General features: G+C 40.4%; 1 protein-coding gene across 1 annotated transcript in view; it reads right to left on the bottom strand.

Annotated features, from left to right (window-relative positions):
- The window catches only part of PRDM11 (PR/SET domain 11), a 44,797-nt gene that overhangs the window by 10,167 nt on the left and 10,092 nt on the right, over positions 1 to 24,538 (bottom strand). The window contains exons 2-4 of the mRNA XM_056528199.1: positions 9,913 to 10,034; positions 3,197 to 3,300; positions 553 to 815 (exon numbers count right to left, since the gene is read on the bottom strand). Coding sequence (XP_056384174.1) covers positions 553 to 815; positions 3,197 to 3,300; positions 9,913 to 10,028 — 483 coding nt within the window. The 5' untranslated portion in view covers positions 10,029 to 10,034. The remainder of the gene's footprint in view (positions 1 to 552; positions 816 to 3,196; positions 3,301 to 9,912; positions 10,035 to 24,538) is intronic.

The raw sequence follows: 24,538 nt of genomic DNA, 5'->3' as shown, positions 1-24,538 counted from the left end.
TCCTAGAACAAAATAACAATATTGTATATGCAGAAATATAGAATCCTCCCCCCTACACCCCCCCCCATACCCTTTCCCTTCACCTCCTTGGTTGAACTTCTTGGTCATGTGTCTTATTTTAAAGGGGTATTCCAGGAAAAAAAGTTTTTTATGTATCAACTGGCTACAGAAAGTTAAACAGATTTGTAAATTACTTCTATTAAAAAATCTTAATCCTTCCAATAATTTTCAGCTGCTGAAGTTGAGTTGTTCTTTTTTGTCTGGCAACAGTGCTCTCTGCTGACATCTCTGTCTGTCTCAGGAACTGCACAGAGTAGAAGAGGTTTGCTATGGGAATTTGCTTCTACTCTGGACAGTTCCCAAGACAGGTGTCATCAGAGAGCACTTAGACAAAAAAGAACAACTCAACTTCAGCAGCTCATAAGTACTGAAAGGATTAAGATTTTTTTAATAGAAGTAATTTACAAATCTGTTTAACTTTCTGGAGCCAGATGAAATAAAAAAAAAAAGTTTTTCCCAGGAATACCCCTTTAAATGTACTTTGTAACTTACCAGCCATGAGAAGAATCCGGATGACTTGTCCTGGGAGGAGATCTTCCCCTCGTACGGCCCATAGATGTGCCCTTTGGGTATGATCTCGTTCACACATCGCACTTCGCTCTCCCCAGTGTCGTCCTTCACCACCTCAATCCTACATGGCGCTGTCAGTGCTGCCCGGTCAGGCATGCCAAGGGGAACCGGCGTATCCGGCACCAGGACGGGGGGTCCGTGACTGGGACACTCATCCACAAAGTATTCCTGGCACAGCTCACAGACTGCATCGGGGGGAGAGAGAGCGAAAATCAACTTATATCTTATATCAGTGTTTCCCAACCAGGGTGCCTCCAGCTGTTGCAAAACGACAACTTCCAGCATGCCCAGACAGCCAAAGGCTGTCATATAGTGACTGAAGCAAATTCCAGTTATCCAGTAAGATTATCTGCAGTTAGTATTAAAGCACTTTTTGGTATATTTGACTTTTTAACAATTTTTTATTTATTTTTTATTTTAATTTTTTTTTTTTTTCCATTTTTTTTTTGCAGGGAGTTGTCATTTTGCAACAGCTGGGGGCACCCTGGTTGGGAAACACTGTCTTATATAGAGACTAAGGCATTTTCCAGTAAGATGATCTGCAGTTCGTATTAAAGCACTTTTTGGTCTATGTGACTTTTTAACAATTTTTTTTTTTATTTTACATTTTTTTATTTTTTTTCTATTTTATTTATTTATTTATTTTTTGCTGGGAGTTGTCATTTTGCAACAGCTGGGGGCACCCTGGTTGGGAAACACTGTCTTATATAGTGACTGAGACAATTTCCAGTTATCCAGTAAGATGATCTGCAGTTCGTATTAAAGCACTTTTTGGGATATGTGACTTTTTAATTATTTTTGATATATTTTTCCTGGGCTGTGACATGACCAAAAATTTGCAATTTTCAACCGTCAGTTTTTGTTCTTTTTACAACGTTCACCGTACGGGACTATTAAAATTATATCCGTTAGTTCAGAGATATATATGCATGTGGTGATACCAAATATGTTTATTAATTAATTTTTTTTACACTTCATTTTTTTTATTTTCACTTCATTTTTATTAGGGGGAGGGGCTTATTCATATATATTTTTTTTTTAACAATTTTTTTTTCATTTCTTATGTCCCCATAAGGACTGATTGCTAGTACTGTTTTGTGCTATGCCTAGCGCTGATCAGTAATAAAGGCAATCTACGTGTATAGTCTGCCTCTGCGGGAAGACTATACAAGGAGATCCCCCAGAGAGGCACAGAGCACTTTCACTCATCGGACCCCCACCATGGTGTTATGGGTGGTCCAATAAGTGAATGCAAACACCGCAAGTAGCAGCCCAACCTGCTGTCTGTGAAGCGTGCACAGCTCCTGCGCTCAGTTCATAGTCAAAATGCTTAGGCTATAAATGAACGTCATGGTGCGTTAAGTAACCGGGCACCAGGACGTACGTTTACCTCTGGTGTCATTAAAGGGGTCCTCCAGTGGAAAACATTTCTTTTTTTTTATCAACTGGTGCCAGAAAGTTAAACAGATTTGTAAATGACTTCTATTAAAAAAAAATCTTTACCCTTCCAGTACTTTTTAGCAGCTGCATGCTACAAAGGAAATTCTTTTCTTTTTGAATTTATTTTTTGTCTGTTCCACAGTGCTCTCTGCTGACACCTCTGTCCGTGTCAGGAACTGTCCAGAGCAGCCTAGGTTTGCAATGGGGATTTTCTCCTGCTCTGGACAGTTCCTGATACGGGCATCAGGTGTCAGCAGAGAGCACTGTGGACAAGACAAAAAAGAAATTCAAAAAGAAAAAAGAGTTTCCTCTGTAGCGTACAGCTGGTAAAAAGTACTGGAAGGGTAAAGATTTTTAATAGAAGTCATATACAAATCTCTTAAACTTTCTGGCACCAGTTGATTTAAAAAAAATGTTTTCCACCGAAGTACCCCTTTAATCCTACCAGTACTTATCAGCTGCTATATGCTCCACAGGAAGTTCTTTTCTTTTTTAATTGCTTTTCTGTCTGACCACAGTGCTCTCTGCTGACACCTCTGACCATGTCAGGAACTGTCCAGAGTAGGAGCAAATCCCCATAGAAAACCTCTCCTGCTCTGGACAGTTCCTGACATGGACAGAGGTGTCAGCAGAGAGCACTGTGGTCAGACAGAAAGGAAATCCAAAAAGAAAATAACTTCCTGTGGAGCAAATAGCAGCTGATAAGTACTGGAAGGATCGGGATTTTTTTAATAGAAGTAATTTACAAATCTGTTTATCTTTCTTGCACCAGTTGATTTAAAAAAAAAAATTTAATAAAATTAAAAAAAATGTTTTCCACCAGAGTACCCCGTTAAAGATGACTTGTCAGCTCTAATATATACATACAATAAAAATGTATATATTTTTTTGTGTGCCGTTACTCTGTTATTTCTCCTGGACATTTCTGAAATTAATTATTATGAATGGTAACCGGGTGTTCCCCTTCCAATTGGGTGTGTCCACTCTGACACTATCTAATAACCTCTAACAGTGTAAGGACACATCCTATAGGGTAGAGAAATTCACTTATCAATTTCCAGGAGGAATAACCGAGGATCAGCACAACTCTATGAACCAGAAAAAAAAAAATTAAAAAAAAACTTACACCAAAAATCCACCTGCTGGAGACTCTTAGACATTGCAGCGTCCCTCTTCTCCTTTAGTCTTTTGGGTTCCAGGTCCTTGCAGCGCGAGTTGGACCCTGCGGAGCTGAACACAACAGAAACAGAGAATGAACGATCGAGATTTTTGGGGAAGCTTAATATAGGTGCCCAAAAAAATTGGTGACCCCCAAAAAATAATGAAAACAAAAGGGGCACAGTGGCTAATTAATACAGTGACTATCTGGTCCGACAGTGATTGTCAGGGTATGATGGCCCCTAAGACAGTCTTTTCCAAACAGTGTGTCTCCAGCTGTTGCAAAACTACAACTCCCAGCATGCCCGGACAGCCAAAGGCTGTCCGGGCATGCTGGGAGTTGCAGTTTTGCTACAGTTGGAGGCACACTGTTTGGAAAACACCGCCCTTAAAGGGGTACTCCCATGGAAAACTTTTATTTTTATTTTTTTAAATCAACTGGTGCCAAAAAGTTAAACAGATTTGTAAATCACTTCTATTAAAGAATCTTCATCCTTCCAGTACTTTTTAGGGGCTGTATACTAAAGAGGAATCCAAAAAAGAAATGCATTTCCTCTGATGTCATGACCACAGTGCTCTCTGCTGTCCAGAGCAGCATAGGATTTTCTCCTATTCTGGACAGTTCCTAAAATTGACAGCAGAGGTCAGCAGAGAGCACTGTGGTCGTGACAACAGAGGAAATGCATTTCTTTTTTTAGATTTCTCTTTAGTATACAGCCCCTAAAAAGTACTGGAAGGATTAAGATTTTTTTAATTGAAGTGATTTACAAATCTGTTTAACTTTCTGGCACCAGTTGATTTAAAAAAAAAAAAAGTTTTCCGCGGGAGTACCCCTTTAAACATAGGTAGGCGGAAATTCAGCAGAAGAATCCCATTGCACACAATACTGTATCGGAATTGCCGTAGTGTGAATGGGCCCTTATCACCTATTGTACTTCTTTAAAATCCTCATATGCTTGGAGTCTGCAGTGTAATACTGCCACCTAATGGACAAATTAGAGAAATACTTCCCAGTTATCATTTATAACACAATGGCCCAGATTAACCAAAATAATCTGGTTTCGCCAAAAACAACCACTCACAGCTCATCTTTTATTTAACCAGAGATTATTAAGATATGAAAGCTGAGCTGTAATTGGTCATTGTGAGCAAAACCTGGCCCAGTGCACGCTTCATATACCCCAACCGCAACCTGGGTGACCATGAACACAGGCAATATGTCAACAGAAAAATGAACTATTATACATTTTGGTGATATTTTTTCTAATTTTCCATGTTACCATTATTAAATAAAAATAATAATCATAATAACAATAACAAAAAATATTATTATTAATAATAATAATAATAATAATAATAAGTATTACTAGTATTATTATTAATAACCATAACAACAACAACAATTATAATAATAATACAAATGATAATAATAACAATGATAAAAATAATAACAATAATAATAATAATACTAATAATAATTATTATTATTATTAACAATAATAACAACTAGAGATGAGCGAACTTACAGTAAATTCAATTTGTCACTAACTTCTCAGCTCGGCAGTTGATGACTTTTCCTGCATAAATTAGTTCAGCTTTCAGGTGCTCCCGTGGGCTGGAAAAGGTGGATACAGTCCTAGGAGACTCTTTCCCAGGAATGTATCCACCTTTTCCAGACCACCGGAGCACCTGAAGGCTGAACTAATTTACGCAGGAAAAATCATCAACTGCCGAGCCGAGAAGTTCGTGACGAATCGAATTTACTGTAAATTCGCTCATCTCTAATAATAACAATAAAATGATAACAATAAAAATAATAAAAATGATAATACAAATTGTAATAATAATGATAATAACAACAATGATAAAAATAAAATAATAACAATAATCATCATTATTATTATCATCTTGTAGTTTTCAGTCTGTCCACTAGGCTTAAAATTAAGCTGAGACTTCCTTTCCTGTCTGCGAAGATAAGAAGAAGGCTGCTGGAAAGTGATCTGTACAGAACTACAGAAAAAGGTGACACTAGTAGATACAGAAGATAATAGATGATGCTCACAGATCAGTCCCCTCCTCCTTGCAGAATGACCTTTATAGAGGTCACATAGCATACCCAATAACGTTTCCTATTGATGTGAATGGGACAGCTCCTGCTTGTTGTTGTCTGTGTTCATGGGGATTACAGTAAAGCATATCACTAAATGCTGTTATATCACTAAATTTCCTGTCAACAACATAGTGTCTGATCATGGGGGGGTCCAATGGGAACCCTACGATCTCCTGTATGATGTCTGTCTCCGGACTTACAAAACTCCTGAGCACTCCAGCCCCCACCCTTAGTACCGTTGGCGTATTTACCACTAGGCAAACGAGGCCCAGGGCGGCAGAAATGCAGTTTGTACACCCCCTCCCCCCCAGAAGATTCAGGACCCTCGTTCTTTACACCACAGACCATCCCCACCACCATTATACAATTATAACCTAACCCAGTGGTCTCCACACTGCAGCCCCCAGCTGTTGGAAAACTACAACTCCCAGGAGGTCCACAGTATGGAGACCATTGCCCTACCATGTGAATAAGGTATAAAGTCTTAAAGGGGTACTACACTGGAAAATATTTTTCTTTTAAATCAACTGGTGGCAGAAAGTTAAACAGATTTGTAAATTATTTCAATTTAAAAAAATCTTAATCCTTCCAGTACTTATCAGCTTCTGAATGCAAAAAGGAAATTACAACAAGGTATATCTAAATTAAAAACAAAGGAAGGAAGGTATGTGGAAGAGAATAAGGGGCTAGCCGACTGCCTTAATGATGACTTCTGTTCAGAAAAAGAAGGAAAAGGACCTCAATTAGGGAGGAAGACTAATGAATCGTTTGACGCATGTGTCTTTACAGAGGAAGAGGTTCTACGTTTTCTGTCCAAAGTTAAAGGGAACCAATCACTAGTTTTACCCAATATAATCAGTGGCAACACATAATAGAGGTTAATATCACGTGTTCTGCCATGTCTGGATGTTCGCTGGTACATCTATAAATGTGAACAACTTTTATAAATGGTCACATGCTGTATGTAAATGAGGCTCAGTCGGGCGAGCGGCTGCTAAAGTAGTCATGGCTACCAGAGCAGTAATCACGCCTATTCAGGCTCAAATAATACCTATCTAGGTAAGATTCAGCAGCTCAGTCAGGGTCTGATGTCATTTCTCAGAGTTAGGCTGTCAATCATGTCTAAATAGGAGTGATTAGAGCCTGAATGAGCGTGAGTACAGCATGGGGAGCCGTGACTTCTTCAGCAGGCCACATGCCTGGTGACTACTTGAGCATGCCTGGTGACTACTTGAGCATGCCTGGTGACTACTTGAGCATGCCTGGTGACTACTTGAGCCTCATTTACATAATGCATGTGACAGTTATTAAAGTTGTTTTTGCCACATTTACAGACGTGCCAGCAGACATCCAAACATGGCAGGACACATGATATTAACCTCTATTACGTATTGCCACTCATTATATATGGTGAAACTTAATGACGGGTTCCCTTTAAGGTAAGTAAATCACAGGGGTCTGATGGGATACACCCAAAATTATTATAAAAGAGCTTAGTGGTGAGCTAGCAAAACCGTTAACAGATTTATTTAACCAATCACTGGTAACAGGAGTCGTCCCGGAAGATTGGAAATTAGCAAATGTCGTGCCCATTCACAAGAATGGTAGTTGGGAGGAATCAAGCAACTATAGGCCAGTAAGTCTGACATCAATAGTGGGGAAATTAATGGAAACCCTACTAAAGGATAGGATTGTGGAACATCTAAAATGCCAAGGATTGCAAGATAAAAAACAACATGGGTTTACTTCAGGGAGATCATGTCAAACAAATCTTATTGTTTTTTTTGATTGGGTGCCTAAAATAATAGATGGCGGAGGGGCAGTATAGTAATAAAATAATAGATGGCGGAGGGGCAGTATAGTAATAAAATAATAGATGGCGGAGGGGCAGTATAGTAATAAAATAATAGATGGCGGAGGGGCAGTATAATAATAAAATAATAGTTAGCGGAGGGGCAGTATAATAATAAAATAATAGTTAGCGGAGGGGCAGTATAGTAATAAAATAATAGATGGCGGAGGGGCAGTATAGTAATAAAATAATAGATGGCGGAGGGGAAGTATAGTAATAAAATAATAGATGGCGGAGGGGCAGGATAATAATAAAATAATAGATGGTGGAGGGGCAGTATAGTAATAAAATAATAGATGGCGGAGGGGCAGTATAATAATAAAATAATAGATGGCGGAGGGGCAGTATAATAAAATAATAGATGGCGGAGGGGCAGTAGACATCGCATATCTAGATTTTAGTAAGGCTTTTGACACTGTCCCACATAGAAGACTTATCAAACTGCAGTCATTGAGCTTGGACTCCCATATTGTTGAGTGGATTAGGCAGTGGCTGAGTGACAGACAACAGAGGGTTGTAGTCAATGGAGAATATTCAGAGTGAGGTCTTGTCACCAGTGGGGACCACAGGGATCTGTACTGGGACCAATATTGTTTAATATCTTCATTAGTGATATTGCAAAAGGTCTCGATGGTTCGGTATTGGTCTGTTTGCTTATGACACAAATATATGTAACAGGGTTGATGTTCCTGGAGGGATCCGCCAAATGGAAAAGGATTTAGGGAAACTAGAAGAATGGTCAGAACTCTGGACACTGAAATTTAGTACTAGTTTAGTTTAGCAAGATAATGCACCTGGGCCGTAAAAACCCTCGGGCAGAATATAGACTATTTGACACAGTCCTGATGTCAGTATCTGAGGAAAGGGATTTAGGAGTAATTATTTCAGAAGACTTAAAAGGTAGGAAGACAATGTAATAGAGCAGCAGGAAATGCTAGCAGAATGCTTGGATGTATAGGGAGAGGTATTAGCAGTAGAGAGAGAAGTGCTCATGGATGTATAGGGAGAGGTATTAGCAGTAGAGAGAGAAGTGCTCATTGATGTATAGGGAGAGGTATAAGCAGTAGAGAGAAGTGCTCATGGATGTCTAGGGAGAGGTATAAGCAGTAGAGAGCAGTGCTCATGGATGTATAGGGAGAGGTATAAGCAGTAGAGAGAAGTGCTCATGGATGTATAGGGAGAGGTATGAGCAGTAGAGAGAAGTGCTCATGGATGTATAGGGAGAGGTATTAGCAGTAGAGAGAGAAGTGCTCATGGATGTATAGGGAGAGGTATAAGCAGTAGAGAGAAGTGCTCATGGATGTATAGGGAGAGGTATAAGCAGTAGAGAGAAGTGCTCATGGATGTATAGGGAGAGGTATGAGCAGTAGAGAGAAGTGCTCATGGATGTATAGGGAGAGGTATTAGCAGTAGAGAGAGAAGTGCTCATGGATGTAAAGGGAGAGGTATAAGCAGTAGAGAGAAGTGCTCATGGATGTATAGGGAGAGGTATAAGCAGTAGAGAGAAGTGCTTATGGGTGTATAGGGAGAGGTATTAGCGGCTCATTTTGCTGTACAGAACACTGGTGAGACCTCACTTGGAGTATTGTGCACAGTACTGGAGGCCGTATCTCCAGAAGGATATAGATACTCTAGAGAGAGTTCAGAGAAGATACTAAACTAGTACATGGATTGCAGGATAAAACTTACCAGGAAAGGATAAAGGACCTGAACATGTATAGAAGAAAGAAGAGACAGAGGGATATGATAGAGACTTTATATACATAAAGAGAATCAACACGGTAAAGGAGGAGAAGAGATTATATAGGGGAAAAACTACCACAAGAGGAGATAGTGTTATATAGAGGACACAGTCTTATATAGAGGACATCATATTAAATTAGAGGCGCAAAGGTTTCTGCAGTAATATAAGGAAGTATTGCTTGACTGAGAGAGTAGTGGATGCATGGAATAGTCTTCCTGCAGAAGTGGTCGCTGCCAATACAGTGAAGGAGTTTAAACATGCATGGGATAAGCATAAGGCTATCCTTCATATAAGATAGGGATAGGCATAAGGCAATCCTTCATATAAGATAGGGATAGGCATAAGGCTATCCTTCATATAAGATAGAGATAAGCATAAGGCTATCCTTCATATAAGATAGGAATAGGTATAAGACTATCCTTCATATAAGATAGGGATAGGTATAAGACTATCCTTCATATAAGATAGGGATAGGTATAAGACTATCCTTCATATAAGATAGGGCCCGGGACTATTGATAGGATTCAGATTATTGGGCAGACTAGATGGGCCAAATGGTTCTTCTCTGCCGACACATTCTATGTTTCTGTATGCTACACAGGAAGTTCTTTTCTTTTTTAATTTCCTTTCTGCCTGACCACAGTGCTCTCTGCTGACACCTCTGTCCGTGTCAGGAACTGTCCAGAGCAGGAGAGGTTTGCTATGGGGATTTGCTCCTACTCTGGACAGTTCCTGACATGGACAGAGGTGTCAGCAGAGAGCACTGTGGTCAGGCAGAAAGGAAGTTCAAAAAGAAAAGTACTTCCTCTGTAGTATACATCAGCTTATAAGTACTGGAAGGATTAGGATTTTTTGATAGAAGTAATTTTTCAAATCTGTTTAACTTTCTGGCACCAGTTGATTTAAAAAAAGAAAAAAAAAAAAAAGAAAAAATAATTTCCAGTGGAGTACCCCTTTAATGGCGGGACACAGACTCACCATTGCTTGCTGTACTTCCTCTCGTCAACCGGTGACCCCAATTCCGTCTTCGCCCTCACAAGGTCCCCGAGACTGGGGCTATACGCCACCCGGCACTCCTTGCCACTTTCGCTCATGATGCCCTAGAATGGTAGAGACGGACATGTTACATGTGCCCCTGGATAGGACAGGCCGGGCCCTCGCCATCACTCGAGTAGGTAGGGGCCCGTGTTAGTTTTCTTTTTTTTAAGCAATGAGCCAGACATGGAGGAGGGGGCCGGTTACCGCTAAACTCTGGTATGTGACATGTCGTGGCGCGGCCCGTGGCTTATTTTCACAACGCTCAGGAATGCAGCTTCCTACTTCTCTACCTGCGCAGCAGATCTCAACTTGTCTACCTGCGGTTCTATCCCGCCCGCCCTACACTGGCGACCCTGCAGCCCAGTTCACTATTGCTTAGATACAAGAAACGTATCCTGCAGCGAATGATTGTATCACCCACCGGTCCATGTGGAAGCTGTGACATTATCCATCAGGGTGCAATGCTTTATAGCAGTGGTCTACAAACTGACGCCCTCCAGATGTTGCAAAACTACAACCCCCAGCATGCCCGGACAGCCAACGGCTGTCCGGGCATGCTGGGAGTTGTAGTTTTGCAGTTGTAGCCTTTGCAACATCCATCGGGGTGCATTGCTCTATAGCAGTGGTCTCCAAGCCGAGGCCCTCCAGATGTTGCAAAACTACAACGCCCAGCATGCCCAGACAGCCGTTGGCTGTCCAGGTATGCTGGGACTTGTAGTTTTGCAGTTGTAGTTTTTGCAACATTAATAGAAGAGCAATGCTCTATAGCAGTGGTCTCCAAACTGAGGCCCTCCAGATGTTGCGAAACAACAACTCCCAGCATGCCCGGACAGCCAACGGCTGGGAGTTGTGGTTTTGCAGTTGTAGTTTTTGCAACATCAATCAGATTGCAATGCTCTATAGCAGTGGTCTCCAAGCCGAGGCCCTCCAGAGGTTGCAAAAGTACAACTCCCAGCATGCCCGGACAGCGGTTGGCTGTCCGGGCATGCTGGGAGTTGTAGTTTTGCAGTTGTAGTTTTTGCAACGTCAATTGGGGTGCAATGCTCTATAGCAGTGGTCTCCAAACTGAGGCCCTCCAGATGTTGCAAAACTACAAATCCCAGCATGCCCGGACAGCCGTTGGCTGTTTGGGCATGCTGGGAGTTGTAGTATTGCAGTTGTAGTTTTTGCAACATCAGTCGGGGTGCAATGCTCTATAGCAGTGGTCTCCAAACTGAGGCCCTCCAGATGTTGCAAAACTACAACTCCCAGCATGCCCAGACAGCCAACATGCTGGGAGTTGTGCTTTTGAAACAGCTGGAGGCACCCTGGTTGGGAAACACTGCTCTATAGTGTCAAGGCTGTCATGGCATGCTGGGAGTTGTAGTTTTGCAACAGCTGAGTTGTTCAATGTTAACACTAGGTCAGTGCTTCACAATCAGGGTGCCTCCAGCAGATGCAAAACTACAACTCCCAGCATGCCCGGACAGCCGCATGCAGAGAGTTGTAGTTTTGCAACAGATGGAGGCACACTAGTTGGACGTCTGACCTCGATGGCACCACCCAATGATCTATAGGTAGGTGCAGGATAGATTTCTCTCACCGATCTCTCCACAGGGGTTTTCCTGTTGTAGAAACACAAAACCTGTTTCCTCTGTCATTTTTCGCATTGCTCACCACAAGGCACGGGCAGAAGTGACAGTTTCGGCCTTCCTGCTCACTAACTTCCCCCTTGTGTCACTTTACTGAACGCAGCTTTAGAGGTGGAACAAATAAATAAATAAAACGTATTTCAGGCCTGCAGCCCAAAAAAAGTTTAGTTTTTTTGTGCATAAGGTTCTCTCAGACCCCTCTGTTCCCTCCAGACTCCTCTGTCCTCCTCTACTTTCCGTTAGACTCCTCTGTTTATTCCAGAATCCTCTACCTCCCCCAATCTTTTTGTCCCCCTCCCCCCAGAGGCTTCTGTTCTCTTCTGTCTCCTTCCAGATCCCTATCCAGACACCTCTACCTGCTCCAGACCTCTCTGTCCTCCTCTAGACTCCTCTTTCCCCCTTTAGACTCCTCTGTCCCCTTGACCAGGCTCCTCTGTCCATTCCAGAATCCTCTGCCCCCAGAAATCCCTTTGTAACCTCTCAGATAACTCTGTTCTCTACAGAAATCTGTCTCTTACTCTCCTCTATGTCCCTCTGTCTCGTTTCCGAGCCCTATACAGACAGCTCTGCCTACTCCAGCCACTCTGTCCTTCTCCAGACTCCTCTATTCCCCTTTATACTCCTTTGTCCACTCTATCCCCTCCATAGCCTTCGGTTCCTTCAAGACCCCTCGGTTGCCTCCAGACCTCTTTTCTCCTCCAGACCACTCTGTTCTCCTCCAAACTCCTGTCCTCCTACTCCAGATTCCTCTGTTCTCTCCTGACCCCTCCGTCCACCTCCAAACAGCTTCGTCTTCCTCCTCTAGACCCCTTTGTTTCCTCCAGAACAGTCTGTTTTCTCCAGACCCCTTTGTCCTCCTCCTCCAGGCTCCTTTGTCCCCCTTAAAACTCCTCTGTCTTTCTTCAGACCCATCTGCTCTGTCCATACTACTTTGTCCTCCTCCAAACCTCTCTGTTCTCTGCATACTACTTTGTCCTTCTCTAGACCCCTCTGTCCTCCTCCTCCAGGCCCCTCTGTCCACCTCCTCCAGGCCCCTCTGTCCTCCTCCTCCAGACCCCTCTGTCCTCCTCTTCCATGCCCCTCTGTCCGCCTCCAGGCCCCTCTGTCTCTCCTGAAATACTCTGTCCTACGAGTCTTTAACCCAGCCCACTTGTCACAATATTACACTATCAGCTGTGAGACATTATATAAACAGGGGGGTGTCAGCTGTGAGACCTTATATAGACAGGGGGTGTCAGCTGTGAGACCGTATATAGACAGGAGGGTGTCAGCTGTGAGACCTTATATAGACATGAGGGAGTCAGCTGTGAGACCTTATATAGACAGGGGGGTGTCTGCTGTGAGACCATATATAGACAGGAGGGTGTCAGCTGTGAGACCTTATATAGACAGGAGGGTGTCAGCTGTGAGACCTTATATAGACAGGAGGGTGTCCGCTGTGAGACCTTATATAGACAGGGGGGTGTCAGCTGTGAGACCATATATAGACAGGAGGGTGTCAGCTGTGAGACCTTATATAGACAGGAGGGTGTCAGCTGTGAGACCTTATATAGACAGGGGGTGTCAGGTGTGAGACATTATATAGACAGGGGAGTGTCAGCAGTGAGGCCTTCTATAGAGAGGGGGGTGTCAGATGTGACACCTTCTATAGAGAGGGGGTGTCAGCTGTGAGACCTTCTATAGAGAGGGGGTGTCAGCTGTGAGACCTTATATAGACAGGGGGTGTCCGGTGTGAGACCTTATATAGACAGAAGGGTGTCAGCTGTGAGACCTTATATAGAGAGGGGGTGTCAGCTGTGAGACCTTCTATAGAGAGGGGGTGTCAGCTGTGAGACCTTATATAGACAAGAGGGTGTCAGCTGTGAGACCTTATATAGACAGGAGGGTGTCAGCTGTGAGACCTTATATAGACAGGAGGGTGTCAGCTGTGAGACCTTATATAGACAGAGGGGTGTCCGCTGTGAGACCTTATATAGAAAGGAGGGTGTCAGCTGTGAGACCTTATATAGAAAGGGGGGTGTCAGCTGTGAGACCTTATAAAGACAGGAGGGTGTCAGCTGTGAGACCTTATGAAGACAGGAGGGTGTCATCTGTGAGGCCTTATATAGACAGGGGGTGTCAGCTGTGAGACCTTATATAGATAGGAGGGTGTCAGCTGTGAGACCTTATATAGACAGGAGGGAGTCAGCTGTGAGACCTTGTATAGACAGGAGGGTGTCAACTGTGAGACCTTATATAGACAGGAGGGTGTCAGCTGTGAGACCTTATATAGACAGGAGGGTGTCAGCTGTGAGACCTTATATAGACAGAGGGGTGTCCGCTGTGAGACCTTATATAGAAAGGAGGGTGTCAGCTGTGAGACCTTATATAGAAAGGGGGGTGTCAGCTGTGAGACCTTATAAAGACAGGAGGGTGTCAGCTGTGAGACCTTATGAAGACAGGAGGGTGTCATCTGTGAGGCCTTATATAGACAGGGGGTGTCAGCTGTGAGACCTTATATAGATAGGAGGGTGTCAGCTGTGAGACCTTATATAGACAGGAGGGAGTCAGCTGTGAGACCTTGTATAGACAGGAGGGTGTCAGCTGTGAGACCTTATATAGACAGGAGGGTGTCAGCTGTGAGACCTTATATAGACAGGAGGGTGTCAGCTGTGAGACCTTATATAGACAGGAGGGTGTCAGCTGTGAGACCTTATATAGACAGGAGGGTGTCAGCTGTGAGACCTTATATAGACAGGGGGTGTCAGCTGTGAGACCTTATATAGACAGGAGGGTGTCAGCTGTGAGACCTTATATAGACAGGGGTGTGTCTTTCAAAATCCTGTCCAATCAGATGAATTTACCACAGGTGACTCCAACCAAGGTGGAGAAACATCTCAGAGATGATCAAGAGAAATGGGAGGAGCCAGAGATAAATGTCACATGTCATAGCAAAGGGTCTGAATACTTATGTCCATGGGAAATTATAGTTTCTTTCTTTCTAAATTTCTCAAATTTGTTTTTATAGTCTCATTATGGAGTATTGAGGGCAGAAGAATGGGGGGATTTTTTTTTATTTGTTGAAGCATAAAGGCAATATACAGTAATAGTAGTATACAGGGTGTGTTATACAGTAGTAGAAGTATATACAGGGTGTGTTATACAGTAGTAGAAGTATATACAGGGTGTGTTATACAGTAGTAGAAGTATATACAGGGTGTATTTTATACAGTATTAATAGAGTACACGATGTGTTATATACAGTAGTATACATGGTGTGCTATAGACAGTAGTAGTAGTATACAGTGAGTATATACAGGATGTGTAGTAGTATACAGGGAGTATATACACAGGGTGTGTAGTAGTATACAGGGAGTATATACACAGGGTGTGTAGTAGTATACAGGGAGTATATACAGGGTGTGTGGTAGTGTACAGGGAGGATATATACAGGGTGTGTAGTAGTATACAGGGAGTATATATACAGGGTGAGTTGTTGTACATAGAGGTAGTAAATATAGGGTGAGCAGTAGTATACAGGGAGTATATATACAGGGTGTGTAGTAGTATACAGGGAGTATATATACAGGGTGTGTAGTAGTATTATGCAGGGAGTATATATGTACAGGGTGAGTAGTAGTATACAAGGAGTATATATACAGGGTGTGTAGTAGTATACAGGGAGTATATAAAGGGTGTGTAGTAGTATACAGGGAGTATATATACAGGGAGTATATACACAGGGTGTGTAGTAGTATACAGGGAGTATATATATAGGGTGTGTAGTAGTATACAGGAAGTATATAAACAGGGTGTGTAGTAGTATACAGGGAGTATATATACAGGTTGTGTAGTAGTATATAGGGATTATATATACAGGGTGAGTAGTAGTATACAGGGAGTATATATATATAGGCTATGTAGTAGTATACAGGGTGTGTAGTAGTATACAGGGAGTATATATACAGGGTGTGTAGTAGTATACAGGGAGTATATACAGGGTGTGTAGTAGTATACAGGGAGTATATACAGGGTGTGTAGTAGTATACAGGGAGTATATATACAGGGTGTGTAGTAGTATACAGGGAGTATATATACAGGGTGTGTAGTAGTATACAGGGAGTATATATACAGGGTGTGTAGTAGTATACAGGGAGTATATACAGGGTGTGTAGTAGTATACAGGGAGGATATATACAGGGTGAGTAGTAGTATAAAGGGAGTATATACAGGGTGTGTAGTAGTATACAGGGAGTATATATACAGGGTGTGTAGTAGTATACAGGGAGTATATATACAGGGTGTGTAGTAGTATACAGGGAGTATATACAGGGTGTGTAGTAGTATACAGGGAGTATATACAGGGTGTGTAGTAGTATACAGGGAGTATATATACAGGGAGTATATACAGGGTGTGTAGTAGTATACAGGGAGTATATATACAGGGTGAGTAGTAGTATAAAGGGAGTATATACAGGGTGTGTAGTAGTATACAGGGAGTATATATACAGGGTGAGTAGTAGTATTCTGGGAGTATAAACAGGGTGTGTAGTAGTATACAGGGAGTATATATACAGGGTGTGTAGTAGTATACAGGGAGTATATACAGGGTGTGTAGTAGTATACAGGGAGTATATATACATGGTGTGTAGTAGTATACAGGGAGTATATATACATGGTGTGTAGTAGTATACAGGGAGTATATATACAGGGTGTGTAGTAGTATACAGGGAGTATATACAGGGTGTGTAGTAGTATACAGGGAGTATATATACAGGGTGAGTAGTAGTATAAAGGGAGTATATATACAGGGTGAGTCGTAGTATACAGGGAGTATATACAGGGTGTGTAGTAGTATACAGGGAGTATATACACAGGGTGTGTAGTAGTATACAGGGATTATATATACAGGGTGAGTAGTATATACAGGGTGAGTAGTATATACAGGGTGTGTAGTAGTAGACAGGGAGTATATATAGGTGAGCAGTAGTATATATAGGGTGTGTAGTAGTGTACAGGGAGTATATATAGGGTGTGTAGTAGTATACAGGGTGTTTAGTAGTTGTATACAGGGAGTATATATACAGTAGTATATACAGGGTGTGTAGTAGTATACAGAAAGTATATATACAGGGTGTGTAGTAGTAGACAGGGAGTATATATAGGGTGAATAGTAGTATACAGGGAGTATATATACAGGGTGTGTAGTAGTATAAAGGGAGTATATATATATATATATATATATATATATATATATATGGTGTGTAGTAGTATACAGGGAGTATATACAAGGTGAGTTGTATATATACAGGGTGAGTAGTATATACACGGTGTGTAGTAGTGTATATATAGGGTGTGTAATAGTATACAGCGAGTATATACAGGGTGTGTAGTAGTGTTATGGAGGAAGTATATATGTACAGGGTGAGTAGTAGTATACAAGGAGTATATATAAAGGGTGTGTAGTAGTATACAGGGAGTATATACAGGGTGTGTAGTTCTATACAGGGAGTATATACACAGGGTGTGTAGTAGTATACAGGGAGTATATATATAGGGTGTGTAGTAGTATACAGGGAGTATATATACAGGGTGTGTAGTAGTATACAGGGAGTAAATATAGGGTGTGTAGTAGTATACAGGAATTATATGTACAGGGTGAGTAGTAGTATACAGAGTGTATATATATATATATATATATATATATATAGGGTATGTAGTAGTATATAGGGAGTATATATACAGGGTGTGTAGTAGTATACGGGGAGTATATATAGGGTGTGCAGTAGTATACAGGGAGTATATATATATATATATATATATATATATATATATATATATAAAGGGTGTGTAGTAGTATACAGGGAGTATATATATAAAGGGTGTGTAGTAATATACAGGGATTATATATACAGGGTGAGTAGTAGTAGACAGGGAGTATATATGGGGTGAATAGTAGTATACAGGGAGTATATATACAGGGTGTGTAGTAGTATACAGGGAGTATATATACAGGGTGTGTAGTAGTATAAAGGGAGTGTATATATATATATATATATATATATATATATATATATGGTGTGTAGTAGTATACAGGGAGTATATACAGGGTGAGTTGTATATATACAGGGTGAGTAGTATATACACGGTGTGTAGTAGTGTATATATAGGGTGTGTAATAGTATACAGCGAGTATATACAGGGTGTGTAGTAGTATTATGGAGGAAGTATATATGTACAGGGTGAGTAGTAGTATACAAGGAGTGTATATACAGGGTGTGTAGTAGTATACAGGGAGTATATACAGGGTGTGTAGTAGTATACAGGGAGTATATATACAGGGAGTATATACACAGGGTGTGTAGTAGTATACAGGGAGTATATATATAGGGTGTGTAGTAGTATATAGGGAGTATATATACAGGGTGTGTAGTAGTATACAGGGAATAAATATAGGGTGTGTAGTAGTATACAGGTAGTATACATACAGGGTGTGTAGTAGTATACAGGAATTATATATACAGGGTGAGTAGTAGTATACAGAGAGTATATATATATAGAGGGTATGTAGTAGTATATACAGGGTGTGTAGTAGTATACGGGAGTATATATATAGGGTGTGTAGTAGTATACAGGGAGTATATATATATATATATATATATATATATATATATATAAAGGGTGTGTAGTAGTATACAGGGAGTATATATATAAAGGGTGTGTAGTAATATACAGGGATTATATATACAGGGTGAGTAGTAGTATACAGAGAGTATATATATAGGGTGTGTAGTAGTATACAGGGAGTATATATACAGGGTGTGTAGTAGTATACAGGGATTATATATACAGGTTGAGTAGTAGTATACAGAGAGTATAAATATATATATATATATATATATATATATATATATAGGGTGTGTAGTAGTATACAGGGAGTATATATACAGGGTGTGTGGTAGTATACAGGTATTTTAAATACAGGGTGAGTAGTAGTATACAGGGATTATATATACAGTATGAGTAGTAGTATACAGGGAGTATATATATATATAGGGTGTGTAGTAGTATACAGGGTGTGTAGTAGTATACAGGGAGTATATATACAGGATGTGTAGTAGTATACAGGGAGTATATATAGGGTGTGTAGTAGTATACAGGGTGTTTAGTAGTAGTATACAGGGAATATATATATACAATAGTATATACAGGGTGTGTAGTAGTATACAGGGAGTATATATACAGGGTGTGTAGTAGTATACAAGGAGTATATATAGGGTGTGTAGTAGTATACAGGGTGTTTAGTAGTAGTATACAGGGAGTATATATACAGTAGTATATACAGGGTGTGTAGTAGTATACAGTAGTGTATACAGGGTGTGTAGTAGTATACAGGGAGTATATATACAGGGTGTGTAGTAGTATACAGGGAGTATATATAGGGTGAGCAGTAGTATACATCGAGTATATATACAGAGTGTGTAGTAGTATACAGGGAGTATGTATACAGGGTGTGTAGTTGTCTACAGAAAGTATATATACAGGGTGTGTAGTAGTATACAGGGAGTATATATAGGGTGAATAGTAGTATACAGGGAGTATATATACAGGGTGTGTAGTAGTATACAGGGAGTGTATATACAGGGTGTGTAGTAGTATACAGGGAGTATATACAGGGTGTGTAGTATATACAGTAGTATATATAGGGTGTGTAGTATATACAGGGTGAGTAGTAGTATACAGTAGTGTATACAGGGTGTGTAGTAGTATACAGTAGTATATACAGGGTGAGTATTATATACAGGGTGTGTAGTAGTATACAGGGAGTATATACAGGGTGTGTAGTAGTATACAATAGTGTATACAGGGTGTGTAGTATATACAGAGTGAGTATATACAGGGTGTGTAGTATACAGTAGTGTATACAGGGTGTGTAGTAGTATACAGTAGTGTATACAGGGTGTGTAGTAGTATACAGTAGTGTATACAGGGTGTGTAGTAGTATACAGTAGTATATACAGGGTGTGTAGTAGTATACAGTAGTATATACAGGGTGTGTAGTAGTATACAGTAGTGTATACAGGGTGTGTAGTATACAGTAGTATATACAGGGTGTGTAGTAGTATACAGTAGTGTATACAGGGTGTGTAGTAGTATACAGTAGTATATACAGGGTGTGTAGTAGTATACAGTAGTATATACAGGGTGTGTAGCAGTATACAGTAGTGTATACAGGGTGTGTAGCAGTATACAGTAGTATATACAGGGTGTGTAGCAGTATACAGTAGTGTATACAGGGTGTGTAGTAGTATACAGTAGTATATACAGGGTGTGTAGTAGTATACAGTAGTGTATACAGGGTGTGTAGTAGTATACAGTAGTGTATACAGGGTGTGTAGCAGTATACAGTATTATATACAGGGTGTGTAGTATACAGTAGTGCATACAGGGTGTGTAGTAGTATACAGTAGTGTATACAGGGTGTGTAGTAGTATACAGTAGTATATTCAGGGTGTGTAGTAGTATACAGTAGTGTATACAGGGTGTGTAGTAGTATACAGTAGTGTATACAGGGTGTGTAGTAGTATACAGAAGTATATACAGGGTGTGTATCAGTATACAGTAGTATATACAGGGGGTGTAGCAGAATACAGTAGTGTATACAGGGTGTGTAGTAGTATACTGTAGTGTATACAGGGTGTGTAGCAGTATACAGTAGTGTATACAGGGTGTGTAGTAGTATACAGTAGTATATACAGGGTGTGTAGTAGTATACAGTAGTATATACAGGGTGTGTAGCAGTATACAGTAGTGTATACAGTGTGTGTAGCAGTATACAGTAGTATATACAGGGTGTGTAGCAGTATACAGCAGTGTATACAGGGTGTGTAGTAGTATACAGTAGTGTATACAGGGTGTGTAGTAGTATACAGTAGTGTATACAGGGTGTGTAGTAGTATACAGTAGTGTATACAGGGTGTGTAGTAGTATACAGTAGTATATACAGGGTGTGTAGCAGTATACAGTAGTGCATACAGGGTGTGTAGCAGTATAAAGTAGTATATACAGGGTGTGTAGCAGTATACAGTAGTATATACAGGGTGTGTAGTAGTATACAGTAGTGTATACAGGGTGTGTGGTAGTATACAGTAGTATATACAGGGTGTGTAGTAGTATACAGTAGTGTATACAGGGTGTGTGGTAGTATACAGTAGTATATACAGGATGTGTAGTATATATAGTAGTGTATACAGGGTGTGCAGTAGTATACAGTAGTATATACAGGGTGTGTACTAGTATACAGTAGTATATACAGGGTGTGTAGCAGTATACAGTAGTATACACAGGGTGTGTAGCAGTATACAGTAGTATAAACAGGGTGTGTAGTAGTATACAGTAGTATATACAGGGTGTGTAGCAGTATACAGTAGTATACACAGGGTGTGTAGCAGTATACAGTAGTATACACAGGGTGTGTAGCAGTATACAGTAGTATATACAGGGTGTGTACTAGTATACAGTAGTATATACAGGGTGTGTAGCAGTATACAGTAGTATACACAGGGTGTGTAGCAGTATACAGTAGTATATACAGGGTGTGTAGTAGTATATAGTAGTATATACAGGGTGTGTAGTATATACAGTAGTATATACAGGGTGTGTAGTATATACAGTAGTATATACAGGGTGTGTAGTAGTATACAGCAGTATATACAGGGTGTGTAGTAGTATACAGCAGTATATACAGGGTGTGTAGTAGTATACAGCAGTATATACAGGGTGTGTAGCAGTATACAGTAGTATATACAGGGTGTGTAGTAGTATACAGTAGTGTATACAGGGTGTGTAGTAGTATACAGTAGTGTATACAGGGTGTGTAGTAGTATACAGTAGTATATACAGGGTGTGTAGTAGTATACAGTAGTGTATACAGGGTGTGTAGTAGTATACAGTAGTATATACAGGGTGTGTAGCAGTATACAGTAGTATATACAGGGTGTGTAGTAGTATACAGTAGTGTATACAGGGTGTGTAGTAGTATACAGTAGTGTATACAGGGTGTGTAGTAGTATACAGTAGTGTATACAGGGTGTGTAGTAGTATACAGCAGTATATACAGGGTGTGTAGTAGTATATACAGGGTGTGTAGTAGTATACAGTAGTGTATACAGGGTGTGTAGTAGTATACAGTAGTGTATACAGGATGTGTAGTAGTATACAGTAGTATATACAGGGTGTGTAGTAGTATACAGTAGTGTATACAGGGTGTGTAGTATACAGTAGTATATACAGGGTGTGTAGCAGTATACAGTAGTGTATACAGGGTGTGTAGTAGTATACAGTAGTGTATACAGGGTGTGGAGTAGTATACAGTAGTGTATACAGGGTGTGGAGTAGTATACAGTAGTGTATACAGGGTGTGGAGTAGTATACAGAGTGAGTATATATAGGGTGTGTAGTAGTATACAGTAGTATATACAGGGTGTGTAGTAGTATACAGTAGTGTATACAGGGTGTGTAGTAGTATACAGTAGTATATACAGGGTGTGTAGTAGTATACAGGGAGTAGATACAGGGTGTGTAGTAGTATACAGTAGTATATACAGGGTGTGTAGTAGTATACAGTAGTATATACAGGGTGTGTAGTATATATAGTAGTGTATACAGGGTGTGTAGTAGTATACAGTAGTATATACAGGGTGTGTAGTAGTATACAGTAGTATATACAGGGTGTGTAGCAGTATACAGTAGTATATACAGGGTATGTAGCAGTATACAGTGGTATATACAGGGTGTGTAGTAGTATACAGTAGTATAAACAGGGTGTGTAGTATATATAGTAGTGTATACAGGGTGTGTAGTAGTATACAGTAGTATATACAGGGTGTGTAGTAGTATACAGTAGTGTATACAGGATGTGTAGTAGTATACAGTAGTATATACAGGGTGTGTAGTAGTATACAGTAGTGTATACAGGGTGTGTAGTATACAGTAGTATATACAGGGTGTGTAGCAGTATACAGTAGTGTATACAGGGTGTGTAGTAGTATACAGTAGTGTATACAGGGTGTGGAGTAGTATACAGTAGTATATACAGGGTGTGTAGCAGTATACAGTAGTATATACAGGGTGTGTAGCAGTATACAGTAGTATATACAGGGTGTGTAGCAGTATACAGTAGTATATACAGGGTGTGTAGCAGTATACAGTAGTGTATACAGGGTGTGTAGCAGTATACAGTAGTGTATACAGGGTGTGTAGCAGTATACAGTAGTGTATACAGGGTGTGTAGCAGTATACAGTAGTGTATACAGGGTGTGTAGCAGTATACAGTAGTGTATACAGGGTGTGTAGCAGTATACAGTAGTGTATACAGGGTGTGTAGTATATACAGTAGTGTATACAGGGTGTGTAGCAGTATACAGTAGTATATACAGGGTGTGTAGCAGTATACAGTAGTGTATACAGGGTGTGTAGCAGTATACAGTAGTGTATACAGGGTGTGTAGAAGTATACAGTAGTGTATACAGGGTGTGTAGTATATACAGTAGTGTATACAGGGTGTGTAGCAGTATACAGTAGTATATACAGGGTGTGTAGCAGTATACAGTAGTATATAAAGGGTGTGTAGCAGTACACAGTAGTGTATACAGGGTGTGTAGCAGTATACAGTAGTATATACAGAGTGTGTAGCAGTATACAGTAGTATATACAGAGTGTGTAGCAGTATACTGTAGTATATACAGGGTGTGTAGTAGTATACAGTAGTATATACAGGGTGTGTAGTAGTATACAGTAGTGTATACAGGGTGTGTAGCAGTATACAGTAGTGTATACAGGGTGTGTAGCAGTATACAGTAGTATATACAGGGTGTGTAGCAGTATACAGTAGTGTATACAGGGTGTGTAGTAGTATACAGTAGTGTATACAGGGTGTGTAGCAGTATACAGTAGTATATACAGGGTGTGTAGCAGTATGCAGTAGTGTATACAGGGTGTGTAGTAGTATACAGTAGTATATACAGGGTGTGTAGTATACAGTAGTGTATACAGGGTGTGTAGTAGTATACAGTAGTGTATACAGGGTGTGTAGTAGTATACAGTAGTATATACAGGGTGTGTAGCAGTATAAAGTAGTGTATACAGGGTGTGTAGTAGTATACAGTAGTGCATACAGGGTGTGTAGTAGTATACAGTAGTGTATACAGGGTGTGTAGTAGTATACAGTAGTATATACAGGGTGTGTAGCAGTATACAGTAGTGTATACAGGGTGTGTAGTAGTATATACAGGGTGTGTAGCAGTATACAGTAGTATATACAGGGTGTGTAGCAGTATACAGTAGTATATACAGGGTGTGTAGCAGTATGCAGTAGTGTATACAGGGTGTGTAGTAGTATATACAGGGTGTGTAGCAGTATACAGTAGTGTATACAGGGTGTGTAGTAGTATATACAGGGTGTGTAGCAGTATACAGTAGTATATACAGGGTGTGTAGCAGTATACAGTAGTATATACAGGGTGTGTAGTAGTATACAGTAGTATATACAGGGTGTGTAGCAGTATACAGTAGTATATACAGGGTGTGTAGTAGTATATACAGGATGTATAGCAGTATACAGTAGTATATACAGGGTGTGTAGCAGTATACAGTAGTATATACAGGGTGTGTAGCAGTATACAGTAGTGTATACAGGGTGTGTAGCAGTATACAGTAGTATATACAGGATGTGTATCAGTATACAGTAGTATATACAGGATGTGTAGCAATATACAGTAGTATATACACGGTGTGTAGCAGTATACAGTAGTATATACAGGATGTGTATCAGTATACAGTAGTGTATACAGGGTGTGTAGCAGTATACAGTAGTATATACAGGGTGTGTAGTAATATACAGTAGTATATACAGGGTGTGTAGCAGTATAAAGTAGTGTATACAGGGTGTGTAGCAG

Source organism: Hyla sarda, chromosome 6, assembly GCF_029499605.1.
Source record: "Hyla sarda isolate aHylSar1 chromosome 6, aHylSar1.hap1, whole genome shotgun sequence".
NCBI lineage: Eukaryota > Metazoa > Chordata > Amphibia > Anura > Hylidae > Hyla > Hyla sarda.
This window is presented reverse-complemented; position numbering and strand designations above follow the sequence as displayed.